The following is a 26,699-nucleotide window of genomic DNA, read 5'->3' on the forward strand; positions in this document are numbered from 1 at the left end:
AGAATTCACATGAAAGTCACTTATAAGAAAAGCTCCATTATCACTTTTCATCACTATTCGATCCACCAATATTTATCACAATCAAAACTTTCATTGTTGCCACCTTTAGTCACAAAAGAATACTTCTGTTCAAGTGCCTATAACCTTCATCAAAGCATATTAAAAACAAAAAATTTGTTTCCTGGTGCCTGCCCATGCAAAAAATAAAAACATAAAAAGTTCAGCAATAGCAAAAAGAGAGAGGTCAAGAAGACTAGAAAGGGCATCTTGGGAATTCATTTTGTCCTGTAATCATTTGGAATTCTACCAGGATTTAAAAAGAAATATTTCACCGAAATATAGACAAAGATATAACATCTACTATGGGAATGATCACTCATCCAAGGATGGAATAACTCCACTATTAAGTGGGCAGGATAATAGCAGCATATATAAGCACTTTATACGCTTACTAAGTCTCAACCATGTTCTAAGCCCTTTATGTATTAACTCATTTAATCCTAACAACGGCCTGTGAGATACATAGGTATTCTGAATATCTTCATTTTTACAGATGAGGATGTGAAGCCATTACAGAAATGAAGTCATATTAGATCTATAATTCTATGAATTTAATTGTAACAATCTTTTTTAAGAGTGATCTAGGCAATCCTCAGTTGAACATAATGTCTGACATTGCAGATGTGTAAAATCTTTATCCCAAACTGACGAGATTAAAGAGGACTAGGTGAAACATTTTAGTAATGTGTCACTGCCATTTCTAACCTTGCAAAAAGGCGACTGCAGTAAGAAGAACCAACAGATCAACAAAGCTTTCACTTCTATAGATTGACAAAATCTATAGAAATGAAGTTATGAAAGAGGGTGAAGAGAAGTCATTAGAACAGTTCTAAAAGCATCCAGTGTGATCTCGCCTGTTGTAGTGGAAAGAGTACTGAAGTGGGATACAGTCATAAAGCTGTGGCCCTGAGTAAATCACTTCACATCTATGATACCCTGCAGGGGTTTATCTCCTTTTCCACTTTTAAGAGACTGTGGCTGAGTTCCATAAGTGGCGCAAGAATCCAGCTGTCCAGAAATTCCAACTTGGGGCTCTTCAATGCCAACATCTCCATTTACGTTGACTTCCACTGATCTGAAGCAAAAAACTACCCTTAGAATCAGTCCCAGGTGGAGCTCTAAGGAGCTCTAAGGAGGTGTAGGCGGGCGCCTCACTAGATAGAGTCTTAGTTGCACTTTGGAAGACCTGGGCCCCCAGGCTGTGGCTAGGGCTGGGCGAACCCCCTGTGGGCCGGATGGTTGGACGCTTCTTTCTAGGAGAACCCTGAATAAAAGAACCCCGTGGCTGGCTGGCCACTCCAGCCCAGCCAGTCGCACACCTACCATAGGGTCAGCGGCTCAGTCCTCTGTCTTGTGACTGCTAACGCAGTCTCCCCATTAGGCTGCCAGGCAGCGCCCACACCCCAAGTAACAGACTACAGCACAGCAGCAGCTCCCTAGAAGCCTTGCGCCACAGGTCCCCCAAGCGTGCGCTTCCAGTGCTGGCCGGTGGAAGCCGGCCAATGGAAGCCTGCCAGTGGTAGGCCTGACCCCACCCACGCTGCTGATTGGCCCCCAGGTCCCAGCGGCCCCAACTCTGTCAGGGGCTTAAAGCCCTGCTCTCACTTTGAAATTTTTGGCTGAGTCTAAATGTAATAAAGTGGAAGTCCTTCAACCTTAAGGCTTGCAAACCTGAATTTTTTTTTAAAAAATCATTACCTAACCAAAGGATTAAATTATCTTTGTGTATTCACAATGTCTAGAGAGTCTTGCTTGAAGTAAACACTCAACATTTTTTTTTTTATGAATTGGTCCAATAACATTTGATCGAAGAATCAAATCACGTCAACAAACACAAAATGAGTGCTTACTATGGGCAAGGCACTGTGCCAAGCAGCTTGAAAATACAAACACCAAACTGCCATCCCAGTTTTCCATGCGTTATACAATCTGGCTAGGGCAAGATTTAAAAACACTGAAAATTAAATCGTCCTCAATGAGGTACAAGAATTGAAAGCAAGGTTGCATGTTACTAATTGCCAAAAGAGTGACATAGAACGTAAATAGAAATAGGATAGTACTGAAGAAGTAAGGGAGGGACATACCGAGGGAAGGACTGAGAAAGCTACAAGTAGCGGAGAGTACTGAAGGCAGAGAGTCAAAGTTGTGTTTAGCAAAACATGTAAATGGGAAGAAAAGTTTAGTTGTGGTTACATAGTTTGGTAAGACGTGGATGCCGTGAAAATAAAAAAGAACTATTAAAATATTTTTTAAACTGTTCAGCAATCAAGATACTTTGAAACGTTATAGTGAAAATTTTATGAATTAGGTAAGTGTGAGCTTTATCTAATTTTTTTTTCTCTAGAGCAGGGCCATCCAATAGGCCTTTCTGTTATGATGTCTATGTCTACATTGTCCATTACCTTTATGTAGCTCTTGGGCAGTTGATAGGTGGCTAATGTGACTGAGGAAATTAATTTTTTATTTTAATTAATTTTAATTTAAATAGTCACATTCACTGCATGAAATGTATTGAAAATAAAAATGGTTAAATTTAACTGTAGGTTTCCTTATTGGTGGTACTTAGGAGTTCTGTCCCATGATCTACACACTTAAACAATAAGTGTGTCACCAAATTTAATCAAAAGGACCATGTACTAGAGGAAAAATTAGTAATTAGAATTTTTTATTATTCCCAAACTCATGAAAATATCTGCTAACAAGAAGAAGGAGATTACCATTTATTGAATGCCTATCACATTCTGGGCTAGGTGCTCGCATACATTTTCAGTAGTCAGTAGTCTCAGAGATGGGAAAAATGGAGGCACAGAGCTATATTCATTCAGAACAATCTAAAAGTTACTAATGGGTCAACAATAAGTATTGGTAAAATCCATTGAAAATTTACTTACGACGTATGAAGACCAACATCTCAACCAAGCCTCATTATAATTCCCTCATAGTTTTAGAAATTTTAGAAAACGATAATAATTTATTATTTTTTCCTTGCATTGAAGAAATAAGTCACAATATCACCTATCTCAGTTTTAGAAAAGAATTTTAGAAGAAAAAAATTTCAAGGGATTATAGGCAACATGTTTTAAAATCTTGAAAAAATGTAATCTGCAAATACCCAGCACATCTTTCTTCTGACATAAAGCCAATTAACCATCATTTTTGAACCTCAGAATCTTCAGATGTTTTAGTTACGTGTGATTCACGTTCAAATATGATTATATATGATTTAAACCTGATTTTGTCATTTTAAAGTGATGATAATGTTCTACAATTGATCGTGGTGGTTGTTACACAACCCTCAACATATTAAAAAAATATTTAATTGAACAGATTAAATGGACTAATTGTATGTTATGTGACATATCTTAATAAGATTGTTAAAATAAATTATATGAAGAAAATACATTTTCTGTATTTTAATAATGCATAAATAGATTTTTATTTTCCTTGAATATATATTTCACATGATTGAGTGGTAAAGAAGTTTTGCTTTCTGAGCAGTTGCAATATTTCTGTTTCTGGTTTTGTTTTATGAGATATTTTATCCATCCTTTAGAAAAAGAATGATTAACTGCTCTGAATTTCGGCCTAAATTTTTAGGAGTGCCATCAATAATCTTGATGTACAAATAATAGAGATTACCCAGTCTGTGCAGGTTTAAGAAAATTACACATGATTTCCACTGGATGGCAGTGGTGTGCAATTATCAGATTCTTTGCACTTCTTCACATCCATAAAATTATTACATTATCACAATATTTTCATTCATATTGATTGGTCTTGATAAAAGAAAGAAAATTATCAAGGAAATTACCTTGATAGGGTAAGCAGAGCCCTCATTTTACAGGCATGGAAATTAATACAAGGAGAAATTGACTAGCCCAAGATCACAGGCCTAGGCGGTAAAGCCAAGGTGAGAATCCAAAATCCTTGACTCATAGTTGCCATTGTATAACTATACAATAACAAGGGTGAGGGACACAGTAGTCAAAGGGAAGAAGAAAATTTAATCTCTATTTTGCCATTGTGCCCCATCTCATTAACCCCTAAAATATTGACTCCATGTATATTATTTCATATAATCCTAACATATAATCTTAAATTATTAACTCCATGAGAGAAGAGTGATCATTTTGCTTAATACTATATCCCCTGAGTATAGCATAGTACCTAACACATACAAGAGAGTCAAAAAACATTTTTTGATTTAATAAATGGAAGAATTAATTACTTGTTTGACAACAACTATTCCATTTAGTAGGTTATATTATTTCCACTTTATAGTTGAGGAAACCGAAGCTGGAAATGTGAACTTGTCCAAGCTCACCCAATTAAATGGTATCATGTAATTCAATAATCTGACATTATTTGCATTGTATGTTTACATGTAATATTTTCACAATAGAAAAAGCTCTGTGAGCCCAGAGATCCTGTCTTTCGTATTCCCCATTATATGTCGAGCTCCTGACACAGATCCTTGAACATGGTAGGTACTCAACAAATATGTATCTATTTGACTTCATAGTAACCCAGCCCTTGACCACTTCCTGGTTTATTCCTTTTACTTCATTCCAATGTTGCTAAATCCAGGCCTTGTCTCTGGATTTCTGTTAGTTTTCTGCCAACGTTTCCTCTACTGTCGGTTACAAGAAGCCTTCGAAGCCCACTTTGCTTTCACCCCTTCAATTTCTCTAGTTCACAGCCGAGCAGTTCACCTTTTCTGTTTTCAAACTTCCAGGTGTGCTTGAGAGAGCTGAGATGAGTTGAGCAGCATATGAAATTGGTTCTGGTTTTGGCTTAGTTATCTGTATATCTATGATATTTGGCTCTTCTGTGGGCTTCAGTTTCATCTCTAACAAATGAGGCTGCAAATGAATGATCAACTAAACTCTACGATTTTAACTCTGTCCTCTAGTGGCCATCTACTGAGCCTATGAACAAAATGGCAAGTTTGGGGAAAAAATACCTGGGCTTTGGTGGTAGGGTAAAGTGAGCTCTGGAAAAGGCTATGCACCAGATGGGGCCGTTCTGGCCACTGAGAGCCAGGATTGCAAACCTGAAACTCTGGCCTCAGATAGGTGGGACTGGAACGCCGCACCCGGCGAGGCTCCCCCGCGCCGCCAGAGGCCGCTGTAGGCCGCTCTCCGGAAGCCGGCGCCCAGTGCGATAGCTCAGCGCCCGGCGCCGGACTCCTGCGTCTTCCGGAAGCGGGTGCCGGTCCCGCAACGGCTAGGTGGGAGATCGCGGCGGTGGCGGGCGCAGCGGGAACGACAAGGACTGAGGGGGAACAGGGCCTGGCTCCAACGCAGGGGTGGAGCGCCATGGACGAATTCGGCAGTTGTGCGAGCGGCGGAGGCTTTCGCCCGGGCGTAGACAGCCTGGACGAGCCCCCCAACAGTCGTATTTTCCTCGTAATCAGCAAGTACACGCCCGAGTCCGTGCTGAGGGAGCGCTTCTCGCCTTTCGGCGAGATACAGGACATCTGGGTGGTGCGGGATAAGCACACCAAGGAGTCCAAGGGCATCGCCTTCGTCAAGTTCGCCCGCAGCTCGCAGGCCTGCAGGGCCATGGAGGAGATGCACGGCCAGTGCCTCAGCCCAAACGATACGAAGCCCATCAAGGTGCGAGTGACCGGGTAGGAGTGCCCGCAGGGCGTTGTTGGGAGTGGGGCTCTCGGGTCTCTCCTCTCATGAGTCTGTTCTTGGTGGGGAGTTGCGGAAAGTCTGTCTTTCCCTGGAAACGACCAGGTAGCAGCGGGGATGGCGCCGGGGAGAGGGTCTCTTCGGCTCCGCTTTGCGCTATGCTCTGCCAGGAGGGATTTGGGTGAAGGAGAGAATGTCTCCCCCAGGAGCGGACGAGATAGCCTCTGGCTTTCCGGGGGCGGGATGGCGTTGGGGAGAGGGTCTCTCGAGTGCCTCCTTCCTCCCAGGCTGCACCCGGGCACGGTGGGGAGAGGTAGGAGAAGAGAATGTCCGCACGTTCTAGGCCACCACGGGGACTGGGCGGCAGAGCTGCAGCGGCTGGACCTCCCCGCCTTTCTGCCCATCACCCATCCAGAACTCTCCTCCACTGTCTAACTTTGGCGGTGGCCTGCTTAGAGGATTTTTCTTACCCTCCTACCTCAGACGTCATGGTTTATCACATGTAAAAATGGTAACTATGCTTTCCCGAGATAGGTATGGGGCTTAACTTTTGGCAAAACTGCAATAAAAAGAGGCCCTCTACCGTTGGCATTTTCCCAGTATCAAGCAAAAGTATGCATGTGTATAATATCGGTGCAGGGGATTAAAACTGCTACTGTTACATCTTCATATCAATTTTGTGATTTTAAAAAATTATTTAAAATAAGCCCTATTTGTGAAGGTATTAACAGCATACATTTGGTTCTTGACCCTCTATTCTGCCCTTTTTCTTTGACAGTAAACTGATATAAGAGCCAAAGCATTTTGATGGTAGTGTGGGTTTTGTGTTATTAAATGCTTCTTTATATTCTCTAACTTCATCCTGGTGGTATTTATATTAAGTTTCCTCACTTACAGTAAGAGTGATTTTGAGGTTTATTACAAATAGTCTATGCTTTTAGCCTAGTACCTACTAGGCCAAGGAAAGCCCTCACTTAACCTTGTTGGTCAATAGTAGCCAAATGCCATTCCTTAACTTGCATGAAATCTAGTCAGGATCCAATACTGAGAATCTGGCAGTTGCTTAAACTGCCCTGTGGTAATAGTTACTGTATGTGTAATTCTATTGTTGGAGCCGTCCACAAAAATTTTCTTTTCCCCTCAACTTTTTTCCCATTAAATACAGAAAATTAAGGAGAGTGTTAATATGGATTTATATAAATGTAGAACCCGTAGTCATTTCAGTCTCTGGAGGTCTTCCCTTTACCTCTGTCTACAAAAGAGGTAGATCCTGGGGTATACCAACAATACAGTACACAGGGGACATTCCCTCTCCTCCTCCCTTGACCCTCTGAAATGAGTCAAATCAAGGCACCAAGAAAATTCCTTCAGAGACCACAGTATATACTAGATCAGGGGTTAGCAAACTTGTTTATAAAGGGCCAGATAGTAAATACATATAGTCTCTGCCACACATTCTTTCTCTGTTTTTTAAACAGCCTTTAAAAATGTAAAAACAATTCTTTACAAATGTAAAAACAGAGCACTTGACTTTGCTGACTTTACTTTGCTGCCACATATTCTTTCTCTGTTTTTTAAACAGATTGTAAAAATGTAAAAACAATTCTTTTACATTCTTTACAAATGTAAAAACAGAGCACTTTACTTTGCTGACTCCTGTACTAGCTTGATCATTTTTATCTCTTTCTAATTATGACCATCATAGCTTAGCAGAGAGAATTTTTATATTTATAGTATAACATGTGGGCAAACAAAAAATGCCCCAATATGAAACCACTGGACTCTCCTTGAATAAATTCCCGCAGAGAAATTAAATTAACACTAAAATGTTTTTAGCCAGAGAGAAATTAAAATACTTATTCTCAAAGAGAATTAAAGTTTGCAGTTCTCTTTTTTCATGTTTTTATCTGCTCAATTTTAGTCAGAGAGTTGTTTCACTACAATACCTAGCTGGACAGTCTGGGTTCATTCTTCAACAACTACAGTTTTTGGGCTGTTATCCACTGGATCCAAAGTAGGTTTAAAAAAAAAAAAACAACTACAGTTCATTAATTAAACTAATCAATTCAATTAATCAGCTTCAGTTTTTTTCGTGTGCTTTGCTTTCACAAAGTTTCAAAGGATCTACACTATAAATAAGACTATCATAGTGCTAGGCCTACAGCCAGAACAATTGTCCAAGTTAAAATCATGCTGTGACTAGCTTTGTTATCTGGAGGAAATGGGGGAAAACTAAAAAAGAGCAGAGAAAAATCTTGGTTTTACTTTTGCAAGAATGCCCCTTACCTATAGTCTGTAGTATGTAAATGTAAAATCTCAGGAAAAAATCTTCTATTCGAGGGTTAATTATTATACTTGTGTTCCACATAGATACTGTCTCTTTTATCAGAGATTTCAAACATTCCAGTCTAATAAAATATAGAAATTTGTAACATGATGGTACCTCCAATCTCAACTGTTAACTGAGGCTCCTTTTCCCCCCTAGTATCTTTCCATATACTTATAAATTACTTATTGTATTTCCCTATCAACCATTATTTACAAGTACAGCCTGTAGACTAATTTTCTAGTGGACCATTTCTCTATTCAATAAGTACCTCATATTGTGCTTGGCATATTTAGGTTTATTAAAGGAACAACTGGAAGTAGATTCTATCTAGGGATATGTCTCATCTCTTTCTTGTAAGTAAGGTCTTATATTTTATGACAGGCTGTTTTCCAAGAAAAGTCCTGTCCTCCTTTTCCCACAACTCCAGTATCCTATTTTTTCAATATTTCTAAAATTCCATGGCTTTTTAAGCTCTGTACCCTTTTGGCTGCTGCCTCTGATCCAGAGTTGATTATTTTACCTCTTTTTAAGATTAATATTAAAAAGGAAACAAAAATATGACCATCTAGGCTTAAATCCAACTATATCGACAATTACATTAATGGGCTAAACATTTCAATTAAAAGGCAGAGATTGTCATACTGGGTTAAAAAAAATAAAACAAGATCCAACTAAATGCTGTTTACAAGAGATACACTTTAATATAAAGATATAGAGTGAAAGTAAAAGGATACAAAAAGCTGGTGTGGTATCAGGCAATGTAGACTTCAAAACAGGAATATTAGCAGAGATAGAGGGACATTTCATCAAAATAAAGGTGTCAGTTAATCAAGAAGATATAGCAGTTTCAAATATTTTTGCAGCCAGTGATGGAGCTTCAAAATCCATGAAGCCCTGTCTATTTAACCTCTTCCTTTGCCACTTTTTACCTTGATGGCAGGTATTTAAACCAAAATCCATGAAATATTAGTAATAGACTTGAAAGGAGAAAGGTAAATTTACAATCGTAGTTAGAGAATTTTATACTCCTTTCTTAGTATCTTAGAGAATGAGCAGACAGAATAAGTAATGATGTGTAACATTTGGATAAGACTATGAATCAATAAATAATTACTATTTATAGAACAGAATACCTAACAACCGCAGAGTACACATTCCTTTTAAGAATACATGGAGCATTCACTAAGATAGATCATATGCTGGACTGTAAATCAAGTCTCAATTACAAAGGATTGAAATAAAACAGACTGTTTTCTTTACCACAAAAGAACTAGAGAAAAAACCCAAATACTTGGAAATTAGACAGCACTCTTGTAAATAAAAATAGTCCTTGGACCAAAGAAGAAATAACAAGGAAAACTAGGAAACATTTTGGACTAAATAAAAAAGAAAATGACATATCAGAACTTGTGAAATGCAGCTAAAGCAGAACTTAGAAAGGAAATGCTTAGGTTATAAATGCTAATGCTGAAAAAGAAGAAAGTTCAATATAAATTCTCTGTTTTCACCTTAAGAAGCTAGAAAAAGAAGAGCATTTAAGCCCAATATATGTAGAAGAAAAGAAACAAAGAAAAGAGCAGAACTCATAAAATAAAAAAGCAATAGAGAAAAACTGCAAAGCCTGAAGTTGGTTCTTTGAAAATACTAATAAAATTGATAAACCCTTAGTGAGACTGTTGAAGATTATGTGACATCCCTCCCCTACCCCCAGGCCTATGTATAAATCCTTTCTCTTAGGCTAGGTTCTTCTCTCTCGTGTCTATTTGTTTCAGCTGGAGAATCACCTAGACAGTGGTTCTCAGACTTTAATATGTTTAAGAATCACCTGGAGAACTTGTTAATGCACGATTTTCTGATTCATGGGTCAGATGAGGTCCATGAATTTGCATTTCTAACAGGGTCATAGGTGATGCCAATTCTGTTTGTTCAGAGACTACACTTTGCAAACCATTGACCTGAAGACTGCCAAACAATAGCTGCTAGCAGTGATACTTCTACACCCTGTGTACAAGGGCTTTTTGAGCCCAATACTGTTCCTTCCTAAAAGTAGCCACAGAGCACTACTGTGGCAGCAGAAACAGTGCTTTCCACTGCTTTTACTTCAGGAGTGGAATGTGTATTTCATATCCTTCTGTAATTCACTCTTTCTTTTAATCATACTTGGCTGAGTTTGTTTCTTAGTTTCAGCATGCTTCTTAACTAATTCCTACTGCCCCTCTACCATGAAAAGGATCGTGCTTTATTTGAGCAGAGTGTTTACTGGCTTTATGTGCTCTCTAGATTTTCCCTGGTGGGGTCTCCTAAATGACAGATATTTGTAGATTCTACTTGCCCCAGAAAGTGTGGACAAACCACACAAATCCCTTTTTTTTACCCATATGCCATTTACGATATAAAAGAACAGGATTTCAAGTGGCCTATCTTAAAATATGGTGAGCCTTAACAATCCAGTGCCAAAATATCTTACATCAATGCCCTGTAGCCCAAGAGGGATTTCATTGTTTCTGCTACTCACAGGGCCTAAAAGTATATATATATATATATATATATATATGTATGTATATGTATATATAGAAGATATATACTGGTCTATATGAGGGGAGCCTTTCTTTGCCTTAGTAAGAGTTTTGCCTTCTTCATGTAGCTTTCAGCCCCCAAGAGGGGCAGCTCCCTTCATGAGTCTGAGGTTCTGCAGGAGTCTTTCGGGCCCCAGGAAATAATCTGTTTCTGGCTAAAACTAGATCCTAGTATATATATTCTTGGACCTATATTCTGAGGTCTGAAACAAGCCAGCCTTGATCCCAAAGATAAATCCTTTTTCCTGCTTATAACTAGCCATAGCCACATTTGCAACTGAATGTTTAGAAGCTCCTCCAAAAGTAAGAGCCTCACTTCCCTTTTTGCCACCCAATTGCTAGTCCCCTTTGCATATACATGGTTGACCTTCCTAGACTACTGGGTCTTTATTTTATCTCTGCTTCTCTCCATTTTCCCCTCAACCTGGCCCCGTCACCCACCACCCCCCAAGTGTTTGGGTCTTTTTTTTTTTAAATGCAAAGTATTAATTTTTATTTTTATGGGTAATTGTCATTAACATAACAGGAACAGATATGATTATAAAAGATACCAAAAAAAAAAAAACAGGAAAACTTTCACTTTCAATAGATAATAAAGCTTGAGCTGCCAGCTGATCAGGACGTCCAAAACTTTGCACTGTTCTCATGGAAATTAAGAAATAGGTTTGCTAGACTTAAACCATTCCTGTAACCCCACAAGAGTTAATTTAGATTTCAAAGGAGCTACAATGCACTGACATTTGAATTAAATGATTTTTGCTAATGACAGACATTTAAGACAACCAGGGTTATCTAAAAGCTCTCAAAGGAAAAGGCAGGGAAATGTGTAAGTTGTAGATTTTTAGTTAGCAAGAAGAAAGCTGAGATTGTGCTAGAAGATACAGTGTAATTATTTATCTGTGTAAATCTAAAAAGCTGGTTCAGTTTGCCAGAGCACAAGATAATACCAAAGGAGGTCAAGGGCATGACGATGGATCTGCATTGATCCATCCTTACTCCTGGAAAACAAGGGTCAGCAGTAATACAAAGAGCAGTGTCAGGAGGAACAGGAGGCTTGTAGTCTAATTCAGGTCTCATTTTAGCTTCTATAGTTTACTTACAAAGAATTCAGTGAAAAACAGGGAAATTCTACTCCTTTAATTAATAATTGCCCATAAGCAGAGGGGAAGAATTAAAGGAAAGCTAATGTAGAGCAATGATGATTAAAAATCTTGTTGAGGCTAAGAGGAGCGTCGGCGAGAGAATGGTGTGCGAGAAATGTGAAAAGAAACTTGGTACTGTCATCACTCCAGATACTTGGAAAGATGGTGCAAGGAATACCACAGTGTCTTAAGAACAAAGCTATTAAAGGAGAATTTTTAAAAGTTTTGATATCGGTTATTCTAATGAAAGTGGTGGAAGAAAGCTGAATGAAAACAAAGCTTTGACATCAAAAAAAGCAAGATTTGATCCATATGGAAAGAATAAATTCTCCACTTGCAGAATTTGTAAAAGTTCTGTGCACCAACCAGGTTCTCATTACTGTCAGGGTTGTGCCTATAAAAAGGGCATCTGTGCAATGTGTGGAAAAAAAGTTCTGGATACCAAAAACTACAAGCAAACATCTGTCTAGTTGTAATGAAGTTTCTGGCTTTCTGTATGATTTTACTTCCTGCTTTGAATTTTTAAGGCATAACATAGATGTTTAAGTTTAAAATAGCATGTTGTAAGACAAGTAATTAAGTGTAAACCAGGGAAGTTTATCGGTGTTTATTATTTTGCTCTCAATAAGTTCTGCACAGCAAAAATATAACTAGTCTTCTGCCTTAAGTTGTTATTTTCCTTACAAGCATTTATCAAATTGGAGTGACAAATTTAATGAAAAAAATTTCCAATTCTACATGCTCTTTTTATTTAACATTATTCATGTAATTCTTATTGTCCTCTCCCTCCACTTTATTTATAGATATCACAAAGGTGAGAAGATTATTGATGTTTTTGCTCTGTACTCAGCATCTAGGCTTATAATCCTTACTCATTCCCTTATTGGTTGCATAGCTCTTTGAATCAGCAGACCTTTAATTAATTGCAGTTTACAGTTTTTAAATGTTTGAGACCGTTATTGCTGAGTGGTTCCTTAGTAATTAGCCCATTCTCAAATCAAAGACAAGTTGGATTTATGATTTTTTTAAATTTGTTCTTGAAGCCAGAGTGCCAGTTCCTCTCATATTAGAACAAGAACCCAACCCCCCATGTGTCCATACGCATACACTGTGTTTCAGAACAGTGCATATGCGGACGTTACCTTCAGTTCACACTGTCACGAAAGACAGAAGAACAGTGTTTGGCCTTGACGACATGTCATGAAAATGAATCACAGTCCTTGGGAAACCTCTTTGAAGCAGAAACCAAACTTTATGACAGTCCCCACCCCCACCCCCCCAAAAAAAGAAATAAATAGAAATAGCAAACAAAAAAAAAAACTTGTTGGGCGGGCTGCGGTGGCTCAGCGGGCAAAGTGCTTGCCTGCCATGCCGGAGGACCTCGGTTCGATTCCCGGCCCCAGCCCATGTAAAAAACAAACAAGCAAACAAAATACAATAAAACAAGAAAATGTTTAAAGATGTTTCCCTTTCTTCCTTCCTTCCTTCCTTCTCTCTGTCTTTCCTTCCCTTCCTCCCTCTCTCTTTAAAAAAAAAAAAAAAACTGTTGATTAGAAATCTATGAACTTGAATACATTTTTAATAAGCTGAATTTCCAATTCATTTTTATAAATCATTGGTTAATATACTACAAAACTTTACAAACAACCTAAGATTTCTCCTGATTGGCTGCAGAACTCAAAAACTGATGGAATTAATCTCCTCTTCCTTTTATTTAATTACTTCTAATTAAGTCCTAAAATGGAGGAATCATTGGCACTTTCCTGCACTTTTTATACGTCATTAAAACATGAGATTTGTCTAAATGAGGCAAGAAGCAATTTCAAATGAGGTCAAGGGATCTTGGACTCTCTCAAAACATATTTTCAGTTCTCTGTGCTTCAAGTCACATTAAAAAAAGAGGGCAGCTGAACTAACATAGTTTCTTTCAGCTCCACAATGTTATTCGACTCCCAATGTCTCCATGCTAGAAAGAAAAATGCAATATTTAAGTGATCTACTATAAAGCAGTAGCCTTTTATTCTTTTTTTTTTTTTTTAAGAGGGCTACTGACAGTGCCTTAGTGGAGACCAGTCACAGACTTCCTTCTTGTACTAGCTTTCCAAGATGATACTAACTGGATTTTTGCCCTGCTGGTTTTGCCTCGGGTTTTCCGAGGTTCTCTTCTGTAGTAGTTAGATTCAGTTGTCAACTTGGCCAGGTGAAGGCACCTAGTTCTGTTGGTGTGGACATGAGCCAATGGTACATGAATCATCTGTTGCTGATTTACATCTGCAGTTGGCCAGGAGGCGTGCCTGCTACAATGAATGATGTTTGACTTAATTGGCTGGTGCTTAAATGAGAGAGCACAACGTAGCACAGCCTAAGCAACTCAGCATTCCTCATCTCAGCACAGGTAGCTCAGCCCAGGCCTTTGGAGATACAGAAAGGAATCACCCCGGGGAAAGTTTTTGGAACCCAAAGGCCTGGAGAGAAGGCCTGCAGAGATTACCCTGTGCCTTCCCACGTAAGAAAGAACCTCAGTTGAAAGTTAGCTGCCTTTCCTCTGAAGAACTAACAAAATAAATCCCCTTTTATTAAAAGCCAATCCATCTCTGGTGTGTTGCATTCTGGCAACTAGCAAACTAGAACATCTTCCTTGTGACCTTCATGTGCTGCCTGAGATGCGAGCTCTGGCTGAAGCACCGGCCCTACTGGCTGCACTGGTAGGGTTTCTCCCCTGTGTGGGTTCTCTGGTGCTGAATAAGGTGGGTGCTCTGGCTGAAACATCGGCCACACTGATCACACTGATAGGGTTTTTCTCCAGTGTGAATTCTCTGATGCTGAATGAGATTTGAGCTCTGTTTAAACCTTTCTCCACACTCATCACACTTATAGGGCTTTTCCCCAGTATGGATCCGTTGGTGCTGAATTCGAGTTCTAATCTCTTGAAAGAAACTTTTCCCACAATCAGCACATTTGTGGGATTTCTTTCCAGAATGGATTTTCTGTTGTTGGAAAAGAGTTGAACTCTGACTGAAACTCTTTTCACACTGAGTACATTTGTAAGGCTTCTCATCCAAGCTTCTTCTCAACCTACTCAAGCTTGAATCGAATCTAGCAATCATTCCCCATTTCTGCCACTGACATGCTGTTTTGCACTGGTTCTCATAGGCTTTTCTATTGCTTGAGCTTCGAGAAATACCTCCTTTAGGTTTTCCTAACTTCATGGTAAAAAGCCAAATTATTCCTTTCAGAGTTACTGTCTTCCTTCATTGGGTTGCAGCTCAGAATTTTCCATTGCTGAGGTTAAGTCCCAGTGAGTGCAGTGGAGAGATTGGGATTCTTTCAACATCAGCAGAAGTTGTAGTGAAAGGCAGCTTTTGTAGGAGAGAATTGGGAAACAGGCAGCTTTGAGAAGAGCCCTCCTGGCCCGCATGGCCACTGCCCTCGCGCTCCCAGCATCCCTCGCCAAGTGTCTGGCTCTTAATACCATAAAGTGAAGAAAGAACAATTAACAGCAACCCCCTGTATCTCAAGAGAGAAAAAAGAAAGCAAGCGAGTAAGAATTTGCTCCTTATTGGCAGGATTCTGAAGAATGATTACCTGAAGTTAGGGTAGGTATAACCTGGAAGTTACAGTTAAGAGAAGACTCTTATCTGGGTGGTAGTTACATTGGGGTATACTTATGATACCTCAAACTGTACACTCAAGATTTGTTCCCCTTGTGTACCTCACTGGATCAATAAAATAAAATAAATGGAGAAGAAAATTTGCACCTAAGCTTAGCACCAAAGTGAAATAGACCACAAAGCACATGCTATAATACAGGAATAGAGAGGGCACAGAGAAACTGACCAGGTGTGCTTTTCCTTACCACTTATACATAGTGAGGAGAGCAAGATGGCTGATCTGGCTAGCCTGCCAGACCAGCTAGCACACACAGACCCTGACCTGGAAGCTGACCAAACTGAATAGAAGCTCCCCATAGAAAGGGTGTAGAAGGAGCTGAGGGGCCAGAAGTAGGAGTTGAAATAAGAAAACAGAAGTCATAACATCTATTAGTAGGCTCTTGATGACAAGAATTATAAATAACTTGAAAGTGAGTACTAAAAGAATAAAAAAAAAAAAGAAACGAAGAATAGGCCAGTGCAGTAGAGGGCCAGGTGGAAAAGCTACAAACTAATATCAGAGGCAAGGTATGGCAGCAGCAAATAGAATAGAAATTAAAACTAGGTATGGAAACTTTAATGTCCTCATTTTCTCCTGAAGGAGAAATAAGAGACTCAGATGTTATGGATAGAAAGTTAAGTCTAAGCATTAACTTACCTCTATGCAGGAGATAGTTAAAAAATCTCAGCTAGTCAGGTAGCAGAAACAAAATTTACAGCAAATGTCTTATGCTGCAATTAAAACCAAAGTGCAGTCTTTAGAGTACAGAGTTGGGAAATTCACACATGCATTTTTTATGTAATAGTTTTTTATTACACATCTTACATGAGTTAATGTTAGAATCTCAGTATTAAAATCTTGTTCATAGTATCTGATGCTTTAAAAAAATTGAGAAAATTAGCTTATGTAGTATTGATTTTGTCAGTAGCTCTCAAATGAAGAGCTATTGACTTAGAGTAGATTTTAAATTGACTTACTGTTGCTCTTGCTAAACAAAAATGAAAAAATAGAAATACATTTTGAAATAACAATGTAATACAGAAATTAGTGATTTCTCATAAAAGAAGTCACTGCAATGAAGATTGCTTTGAGGAAAAAAGTTTTGATAAGATCCTGTTACCTTGTATTTTAACCTAACAGGAATCACAAACACATACTCATGAAATAAGTGTACATAAGGAATAAGAAAATACTTGACTGAATTTTTTTTTTTTTACTTTTTTTTTTTGTTTTTTGTTTCCTAGGTTTTCATTGCTCAGTCCAGATCATCTGGAAGTCACCGAGATGTTGAAGATGAAGAACTTACAAGAATCTTTGTTATGATACCAAAGTCCTACACAGAAGAAGATCTAAGGGAAAAATTTAAGGTACTTAATGTTTTCTAATCAACTAACATCTGTGATAACTCATAATCCTAAATAGGCTGTACAGTTATTTGAAACCCAAAGTAAGTATTGCTTGAATTAGATTATTATATTATAACCTATAGTATAGATTATTATATTATAACTATTTTATGGTCAGTTTCAATCTAGTCTTTAAATATTAAGCCTGGAATAAATTAATGGATTTTCTGATTTCAGTGGTTGTGTATTTCCCCAAAAACCTTATAATGAAAATACATATTCAGAAAGATGAAATGTAAAGCTCAGAGTTTAAGTAAGGTCATATCCTAATAGGTGGTGGTGCCCAAGCTTTCTGAACCTAGAACCTGCTCTTAGTCTTTAGAATTTCAAAGCTCCCTCTGAATCATCCCTCCTATTGCCTGCCATTTAGAGTGAGTCAGGCAAGCATGAGTGTGTGACTGTATTATTTATTGTGGGCCTATGATATGTTGATAATGTAATCATTCACAGAAGGGCTTATTCTTCAAAGAGCTTTTATCCTAAAATTAGGCCTCTAAAGGAAATATATTTAAAGAAGAAACCTAACTACCACTCTGTGCCTATAGTAAGAGCATAGTAAAATAAATTTGAAGATAATTTTATATCTTTTTTTAGCCATTGATTTTTATATGTGGTGATATATTTTCACAAAAAATATTAAAAAGGGATTTTAAAATTGTTTTGACTTGCAATTTTTTATCCTTTTTCTACTAGTCCATCCAGTAGTATGAATCAGGTGGGCAATAAGCAAGAGAGAAAACAATAATAAAAAGCAATTTTCAAGCTTCTTCTACCCCAATTGAAAATTGAATAAAATACTTGAAAAATAACAAATACCAAAAATAGATATTCCATACTTCCTCCAGTAGTAAGAAAAAAGTTTTTACCTTCTATATTTATAAATTTTATCTTGTCTTTTTTTTTTTTTTTTTGCATGGGTAGGCACCGGGAATCGAACCCAGGTCTCCGGCATGGCAGGCGAGGATTCTGCCACTGAGCTACCATAGCTCCTCCCAAATTTGATCTTTTTTGAATGAACCTTATGAGATTTTTTTTAAATCTAAACATGTGTCATTAGGTTGCTAATTGGTTGCATGTGAATTATAAAATAAATATAACTACCATGGATTTATATTCCATATTCCGAAAGTAGAATTAAGCATTTACTCCATTTCTATCACATGAATTACAAGCTTCTTATGTGAACAGATCTGTTTTAAAGATTTACTTTGACAGTTATCCTTAAAAAGAGTACTCAATCAGTTATGCTCCTCTTAGGAGGCAGACAAGTAGCTAATGTTTACTGAGTGTTTACTATGTCCAAGGTCCTATATAAGCACTTAGAGTATAGTATAGCTCATTTAACCCTTACAACAACCCTGTGAGGCAGGTTCTGCTCTTAGCCTCATTTAACTAATAAGGAGACAGGGACAGAGGTGAGAAATAAACTGCCCAATTAATAGGTGGTGATGCAAGAATTTGAATCTAGAAAGTCTGATTCCAGGGCTTCAACTTTTAACCACTGCTAAGCAGGTCTCTAGAGCTATCCAGACCATGTACAAATTCTTACTTTACTCCATAATCCTAGGCAAGACTTGGTTTCTCTAAGGCCTAGCTTCTTTGTCTGTGAAATAAGCAGTATTGTGTGTGTGTGTGTGTGTGTATAAAGGACTGTTATAACCATAAGATAATATATATGAAACAGGTGATCAGTAAATAAAAATTATCATTATTTTGGTTATATCATTATTGTTATTTTTCTAGTCATTAGTTGGTAACATTTTGATCCAATTAAAAAAAATGGCTGTAAATTCTAATTTCTTTTACTAGCAAGAGGTACAAACATAAATTTTATGTTATTTCTTAAAGAATGTGCTCAGTTATTAATTTTGACTGCCCTGAAATCATTTCTTTTTACTCTTATAGGTATATGGCGATATTGAATATTGCAGTATTATTAAGAATAAAGTCACTGGAGAAAGTAAAGGTTTGGGTTATGTACGATACTTAAAACCATCACAAGCAGCCCAAGCAATAGAAAACTGTGATCGAAGTAAGGATGTGTTTGATTAACATTGTTAAAGACCGTTTTAAAAATGTTTTGATTATTCTAAATAACTGAATCTAATATTGGGATTAGTAATAACCGTATCTGCTAATTTAAGCTTAGCAGTGGGAATTTAAATTAGGATGAAAATTATTTTGGAGTTGTGTAGTCTGTTAAGTATTCAATGAGGCACCATCTTGAAGAGAAAAGTGAGCAACTGAATTACCTTAGACAGTAAATGAAAATGCTGTTGTCATACTTATTATTTGTATAGGTATGTATTTTCCCCAAATATTTTAGAATTACCAAATGTTATTTTAAAAAATGGCTTCCCCTTCAGTTTTTCTTAAATCTACTCTTTAATAAAAAAAACAATGTCTTCTGCATTATTTATTCATAATTGGCCTAAACCCTAAATAGAATTATATATACTAATAAATTTGTAGGTTAAGGATAGGATTTATAAGGCTTGCTAAACCTATAGTATTAAATATAAATTGGGTTCATTTCAAGCTAGAGTGACATTAATTGGCTCTTCTGCTCTTGCTGGTTTCCATAATGAAGCATAAGAATTTTAAAGAAGCCAAGGAGACTTCTTTGTTGTCATGCTTTTGGTTATATTAACCTTTAGAATGAGATATGGAATAATTAAATTAAGTAGGTTTTTAGAATATTATAAAAATCTCCAAATACTGGAAAGAAATATTGTTAATCAGCAGCATTCTTTGATATCCCTAAGGGGCTCATCAGACTTTTCATAGCTACTTCTAACTTAATTTCATTCAGCCAGCATTAACTGACTACCTGTGGTATACCCATTAATATACTAAGTAGATGGATACAAATGGAATATATGACAGCCCTGGCCTTTAAGGAGTTTAAAGCTTTATTGAGTAACCAAACCTAATAGGCAAAAAATATTTGTTAAGGGATGAAAGATTAAAAAAGAAAAGACTCTTGGAAAATAGAGTATGTCTTATTTGTCTTTCTGTTCCCTCAAGTACCTAGCATAGTAATAGTCCCTCAGTAAAGATTTATTGAGATCTTTATCAAAGATATTGCCATTTATAATAGACTTACAAACAATGTTCCAAATGAAAAAAATGTTCCAAAGCATATGGTATAATCTATCAATGGTGAAAAATAAGTGAGCTGAATGAGCGTGGGAAAGCATCTGTGAGGAGTTAGGGCTTGAGTCTGGTATAGAGTGAGCAAGACAGAAGGTGACAGCAGTGTTACCAAAGGCACAGAGCCAAGAAGAAATATGTCTTACACTTGATATTATGAAGGCAATACTCTGAGTAAAAACAATGTTCCTGTTAAGAAATTGTGAAATGGAGTTAACAAAGTGCACTAGGACTGTATATGGGAGGTTATGAAGAGTTCAAGCTTAGTCCATGTTAGAATTCAATGTAGATTGTTAAAAAGGAGGAAAAATAATTAAAGCTGTTTTTAAAATAATTGATCTGACGACATTGTCGAGGATGGATTTCTAGAGAAAGAATCCAAGCTGGTTGTTCTAATCTATTTTTGGAGCCACTGAATAACATGAGAGCTTTGAATCTTCACCCTTGAAAAATGTCCATGTGCACATATTCACATATTCATTTTGTTTAAAGTTTCAGAGGATTCTTGGAACCTTTCCACCCTCCAAAGCTCATCCTTGGACCCCTAGTTAGGAATCCTTGATCTAGAGGCAAGGAGACCAGTAAGAGGGCTGTAGTAATTCATTAAGAAAGTTCTAAATTTAAACAGGCAGAAAAATTAGACTGAAAGATAACACATTCAAAGAAATAATCTTGATGACAAGTTGAATGCATAGAAGGCCTAAAGGATTTTGATGTTGAAGAGATGGGAGAATGATGGTGGCATTATCTATAGTAGGAGGAAGTTAGAAAGGATAGCATAGAATTGCTGATCTTTTATGTATATATTGACCTGTAATTTGGGATTCTTATTGTTTCTGATTTACTCTTTGCCATCTTTCAGAAGACAAAGATCTAGGTCTAGTGGAGATGGCCGTTGTTTAAATTTTGTTTTGTGCAATCATATTTATAAAACTAAGTCAGGCACTAACAACTGAGTATATTTTTAGGTATGTTAAATTTACTGTGCAGCTTGAAATTCATGGATTCTTTTTTTCAGGTTTTAGAGCTATCTTGGCTGAACCTAAAAATAAAGCATCTGAATCCTCTGAACAAGATTATTACAGTAATATGAGGCAGGAGACTTTGGGGCATGAACCTAGAGTAAATATGTTTCCATTTGGTAAGTGGATGACCATTATGCTAATAATATAAATAGTATATGCAATATTAAACCATGTCACTGCCATTTTTTTAGGTGAGCTTCTATTTCTATGCAGCTGACCAGAAATTACAAAAAAAAAACAGACCGCTTCTCTCAGTAGATTCTAAGATTTTGTCCCCAAGCTACTGCTACTTTAGAATTAGAGCTAGAGAAAGTAGAGGAATGATGAAAGTAAAAGCTATAAAACTAGAAGAAAGGGAAAATAAATGATGAAAGTAAGGCCTATGGGTCTTAAAAATATTGGCATAAACTTATTTCAGCTGAAATTCTTGCTATATTTTGCAGTTTTGTATACTAAACCTATTCCTGTAGAGTTTCTACTCTATTTCTACTATATTTATGTGTTTAAGTGAGAGGTGGAAAGAGTTGTCTGTTTTCTTATCAATTGGTCCCTTCTGGTGGTGCTGATGACCAAGAGCATACTGCAAAATATGGTATCTTTGTTCCATGCAAAAGACTCAGTAAAAGTTAACTTAGTAAAAGTTCATTTTACTTTCTAGTATCTAAAGTGAATTCCTGAATGAAAAGAAATTTAGAGATTTACTTTTATTATTTATTTTTTAATTGTATTTTTATTGTAGAACAACAATCTGAATTTTCAAGTTTTGAAAAAAATGACAACAGAGGCCAGGAATCTATCTCCAAACGCTTGTCGGTTGTATCAAGAGTTCCTTTTACTGAAGAGCAGCTTTTCAGCATTTTTGATATAGTACCAGGATTGGAATATTGTGAAGTTCAACGAGATCCTTATTCAAATTATGGTAAAATGACATTTATAATTTTAAAATTACAGGGCAGTGCGACAGTTGCTCAGTGGCAGAATTCTCACCTGCCATGCTGGAGACCTGGGTTTGTTTCCCGTTGCCTGCCCATGTTAAAAAAAAAATTACAGTGTTTTGTTAAAATGGCTTTTCACCAATGGCCATTTTTATGTCGGATAAATTGTGTTACAGGAGTTTTGTTTCCTTTTTCTCCATTTTAGATTTTCAAACACAGTGATACCTTAGTAAATAAATCCCTGGCAATTTATCTCCTTCATACAAAATTCACTTAACTTCCACAAAAATAGAGCTTTCTCTATTTCCAGTTGTAAAACAATAATATCTCAGAATAGGGTCTCTGATTGCCTCTACTCTAGATTAATGCTAGGAAAAGTTAAAGGTTTCTCTTCATCCCTAAATCTCTTTTTTCCTAAATTATATACCCCTAAATGAAACTCCTTCCCTTCATTTCAAGCATCTATATACCCTGCTTCTCTCTCTAATTCTTCCTACCCTCAATGAAAGCAAGACTCTAATATCAACCATTTGAACTGTTAGCTAATTAATTGATTAAATCCATCATCTAATGTTATCTTAACCTGCCTCTGCATTTTACGCCTTTGGGTTTAATAAGGCTTTTTGTTAGTGGAAGCACTGTGGTATAATGGGAAAAATTTGTCATCAGACAGTCTCAGGTACAAATCCCAGAAGTGGCACATAGCTCTGAAACCTTGGCACACTATTTTTCCTCTTTGGACCACTCTTTACTCATCTGTAAAATGGGATTAATAAAATCTCCCATGCCAGGGTTGAGGTAAAATTAGAAATAATATATGTAAAATGTCTAATTTCTATCCTGGCACATAGTAAGCATGTGATACATTTTTAAGGTTTTGGGGTAGGTTGGTTTGTTCTGTTGGTTTTTAAAGAATTGGAGGTGAGAGGAATTGGAGAAATCATACTTGGCATCTGTTCCAGTTCTATACATATACCTAATTTAGTCCTTTTAGGGTAATGTCAGGTTGAGACGAAGTAGAACACTTCTTGTAGGGAAGACTGGTTTTCTGGGGTTGAGTGGGCTAACAGGCTTGGAATACTCCTGCCTTCACATTGATACCCTCACACCCACCCCCATACTCAGTATTACCTACTCAGCATTGGTCTTTTAACAGAACTGCCCCCCTGAACCTACTTTGGGCCCTCTCCAACCTTAACCCAATCTTATACTATTGTTCTCTGTTGTTAAGACTCCAGGGCACACATTTTGTGTTTTCTGGCATATTTGTTATTAAATTTAGATGTGGTTATATTGGTTTGTATTTTCTTTGGTATGTTGAAATATGTTTGTTTCTATACCTTCCACACTGTTTCTCTGGTTAGATCTGTCTGATAAATACATGTGTGGTTGGAATACCTATTCATTGAGGTATGTCACATAAACTATTTTGATTAATTTTATATTGTCATTTGATTTCTGTGTCTTACTTTAATTCCATCAAAATGTTGGGATGCTTAGGTTCAGAGAGGTGCATAAAATTATACAATGTTTTTTCCCAAAGTGGCTTATATTTTGTTTACAAGTTCCTGGGCTCCCCATTTAAGGGCTTCTGTATAAAGATATCCTTTTCTTCCTAAATTAAAATCTATTCTCATAGCTAAAAGCTCCCCAAAGGACTGGGCAATATGTGATCTGAGATTTTCTATTCCCTGCCTTTTATTTTTAATACTTATCACTTTTCCTTTCTCTACTGCTGCAGCTAGCCTATATGACTCTGCTATTCATATATCACTTCTCATTTCATTTTCTACTGATTGATAGGGAATGTTTTAGAATTTCAAAGTAAGTTTCAAAGAATAAAAATTTAAGAAGTGTTAGTTTATGCATATATCTATGTCTTATAAGAAAGCCGATATATTAAAACTAAATTGAGTGAAAAAAAACTTGCAGATGATTCCATTTCCCTTAAAATCCTATGTTCATATTTTTACCAAAATCTGATCTCTACTTCGCCATCTAGGAACACAGCTGTTGCACATATGTATAACAGAACTTTGTTTTCTGGGGATATTTGATTCTTTATTTACTAGTCATTTTGTGACCACAGGCAAGTTACCTAAACTATCTGTGCTTCATCTATAAAGTGAAGAAAATAGTAATATCTATGTTGTGAGGATTAAGTTAATATGTGAAAAGTACTTAGAACAGTGCCTGGCATTGTGTGTATCTGTGTGTCTGCATTGTAGTAGTAGTGGTTGTTGTTGTTGTTGCTGTTGTGTTTGCATGGGCAGGCATCGGGAATCGAACCCAGGTCTCGGGCATGGCAGGCGAGAACTCTGCCTACTGAGTCATCGTGGCCTGCCCTGTTGTTTTAACATTGATATTATGTTTCTTTAATTCACCTCATGTTATGACAAATTTTCTTTACATTTTTTTAAAGTTAAACAAGCTATGGTGAGAACTATGGAAGTTAAGTACCTCAGAATAGAGTTTACTTGATTGGGAAGGGGAGATGCAACATAACTGCCTTGCCTACCTTGATTTAGTGCAGAAAAAGCCTTCTGGAACATGAAGCTATACAATATGGTTTCAAAGCTTTTTCTCCAAATTTGATGTCTCATGAGGGTACACCCTTTCCACTGGGTAATTGTCCAAGAATAATGAAGCTGTAGAAACCTAGTAGGTCATTCCATCTTCCAGGAAAGTCATGGAATGTAGACATCAGTCTATCACTTCTTCCCTCCTCTGTATTTACAAATCAAAGGAATAAGGCTCAGAAAGGTTAAGTAACTTGCTCTGGTTTATGGTAGAGCCAGCTCTAGAACCAAGATCTCTCTATTCCAGGTCTTGTGCTCTTTCTGTCATAGATTGGGAATATTGTCAGGATGACCCAAACATTATTAACATCACCCCTACTGCTAATACTGCAGGTAAAGTAGTGTTTGAAAATTGCCTTGAAATGCAAGAATATAATTGACCCTTTGATGGTTTACACAACCTTAAAGGGATATTGTCATCATGTGTGCCTTTCTTCCAAGAGTCCCAGGCTCTGTTATAGCCTTTCCATAGTTCATCCTAGTCCTTGCCTCCAGTTTTCTCATTGGCTATTTCTGTATTATTTCATTTTTGAGACACTTTGCAACGTAATTTTAGACACCCAATCTGCTTTTATAATTTCTGTACATTTTCTACTTTATTTTAGGTCATGGAGTGGTTCAGTATTTTAATGTAGCCTCAGCTATTTATGCAAAATACAAGTTACATGGATTTCAGTACCCTCCTGGGAATCGGATAGGTGTGTCCTTCATTGATGATGGGAGTAATGCAACAGAGTAAGTACCATTCCAGGAGTGTCTAAAGCCAGCCTTTGAATGTACATGATTGTGTCTTCAAGAATAAAAATAGAAAGCAATTGGCCTCGCAGGTAAGGAAGTCACACAAAATGAGCTACTGACTGACTATTCCTAGTTTTCTGTAAATTATCAATTTCTCCAGTCTCCTTAGAAAAATGGCAACGCAGATGGTAGCTGCTCAACTTGCATCAATGGTGTGGAATAACCCAAGTCAGCAGCAATTTTTGGTAAGTAGCTTAAGAATTTAACCTTCACAATATATCAGTACTATCTAAAACAAGTGTGGCTTTTATAATCTATAAAAAAATGTTCTGAGCTATAATGAAGGACCACATAGTTGCTATCTTATATATCTGTTTTTAGCTCTTAGCTAGAAATTCCTGAAGTGCAGTTTCTCATTTTGTGCCTTACTCTTCAGCAGCAATTTGGAGGAAGTTCTGTATCACAATTGCCTCAAATTCAGACAGACGTTGTACTTCCGTCATGTAAAAAAAAAGCTCCTCCTGAAACTCCTGTGAAAGAAAGACTTTTTATCGTGTTTAATCCTCATCCTTTACCTTTAGACGTATTAGAGGATATATTCTGGTAAGATTTCAAATCCACCAAGTTACATTTTACTGTATAATTCATTTAAACCAATAATTTAAGCACTCTCACAAACTTGAAACTCTCCATACCTAAAACCTACTAGGTAGAGATTATTCTGTGATTTAAAGAACCCCTTATTTGCCTCACCTCTTTTAAATCTATACTCATCTCCTTCTTTGTCAGTGTTTCACCCTGTGTTTCCAGCACAGAATTTTTTGTTGTTTTGTTTTGAAGACATAAAACATAATAAGATTATTTTGAAAAGCTACATGCATAGAATGCAGATCATTTCTCTTTTAATAGAAGATACATCAATATTGAATCCACTAGATTTATTTTCACATACTTTTTCTCTTGTAGTTGTAATTCAACTGAACAGTATTTGCTGAACATCTATTTTGTCAGCATTTTCTTGGATGTTTGTGGGGATGGCCTTGTCCTTAACGATTCTATAATCACATTATGTAAACAATTATTTGATTATACGAGAGTATATAATAAGTGTTAAAAAGAGGAAGACTTATTCATTTCCATGTTTTTGACATAACTACTTCCCTAACCTTTTCTTTTTTGGTCTTTTTCACTTTTGCTTTTCAGGCAGTGTTAGAGAATTCAAAAGATAAATGGGAAGGTTGTTTAAGGAGCTGCACAAATTATGAAAGATGTGCACCAAGTATTCTGACTTTCATTTAACAGCTTCAGTTTGTTTATTTAACTTCTCCTCTGTGACAGGCACTGCACTAAGTGCTAGAGATATTATGTAAACAAAACATTATATTAAGTAAACAAGACATAGTCTTTGCCTCTTAGCATTTACCTCATATAGGAGACAGACAAGTAAATAAGAAATTACAACATAA

General features: G+C 36.9%; 1 protein-coding gene and 1 pseudogene across 8 annotated transcripts in view; both read left to right on the top strand.

The window, feature by feature from the left end:
* The first annotated feature begins 5,218 nt into the window (after window positions 1-5,218).
* Window positions 5,219-26,699, top strand: part of RBM45 (RNA binding motif protein 45) — a 33,025-nt gene continuing 11,544 nt past the window's right edge. For 6 of the 8 annotated variants that reach the window (XR_013172895.1, XR_013172897.1, XR_013172896.1 and 3 more), the window contains exons 1-8: window positions 5,219-5,678; window positions 16,642-16,764; window positions 18,709-18,835; window positions 20,975-21,097; window positions 21,721-21,900; window positions 25,101-25,230; window positions 25,394-25,478; window positions 25,670-25,836. Coding sequence is in view for 5 of the 8 variants with exons in the window: in XM_077154274.1 (XP_077010389.1) it covers window positions 5,379-5,678; window positions 16,642-16,764; window positions 18,709-18,835; window positions 20,975-21,097; window positions 21,721-21,900; window positions 25,101-25,230; window positions 25,394-25,478; window positions 25,670-25,836 (1,235 nt within the window). In the remaining 3 variants the exon portion in view is untranslated. The remainder of the gene's footprint in view (window positions 5,679-16,641; window positions 16,765-18,708; window positions 18,836-20,974; window positions 21,098-21,720; window positions 21,901-25,100; window positions 25,231-25,393; window positions 25,479-25,669; window positions 25,837-26,699) is intronic. The other 2 variants (XM_077154277.1, XM_077154273.1) reach the window with 2 other exon arrangements.
* On the top strand, window positions 11,183-13,020 carry LOC143677811 (cysteine-rich PDZ-binding protein pseudogene; annotated as a pseudogene).

The sequence above is a fragment of the Tamandua tetradactyla genome, chromosome 3, assembly GCF_023851605.1.
Source record: "Tamandua tetradactyla isolate mTamTet1 chromosome 3, mTamTet1.pri, whole genome shotgun sequence".
Lineage (NCBI taxonomy): Eukaryota > Metazoa > Chordata > Mammalia > Pilosa > Myrmecophagidae > Tamandua > Tamandua tetradactyla.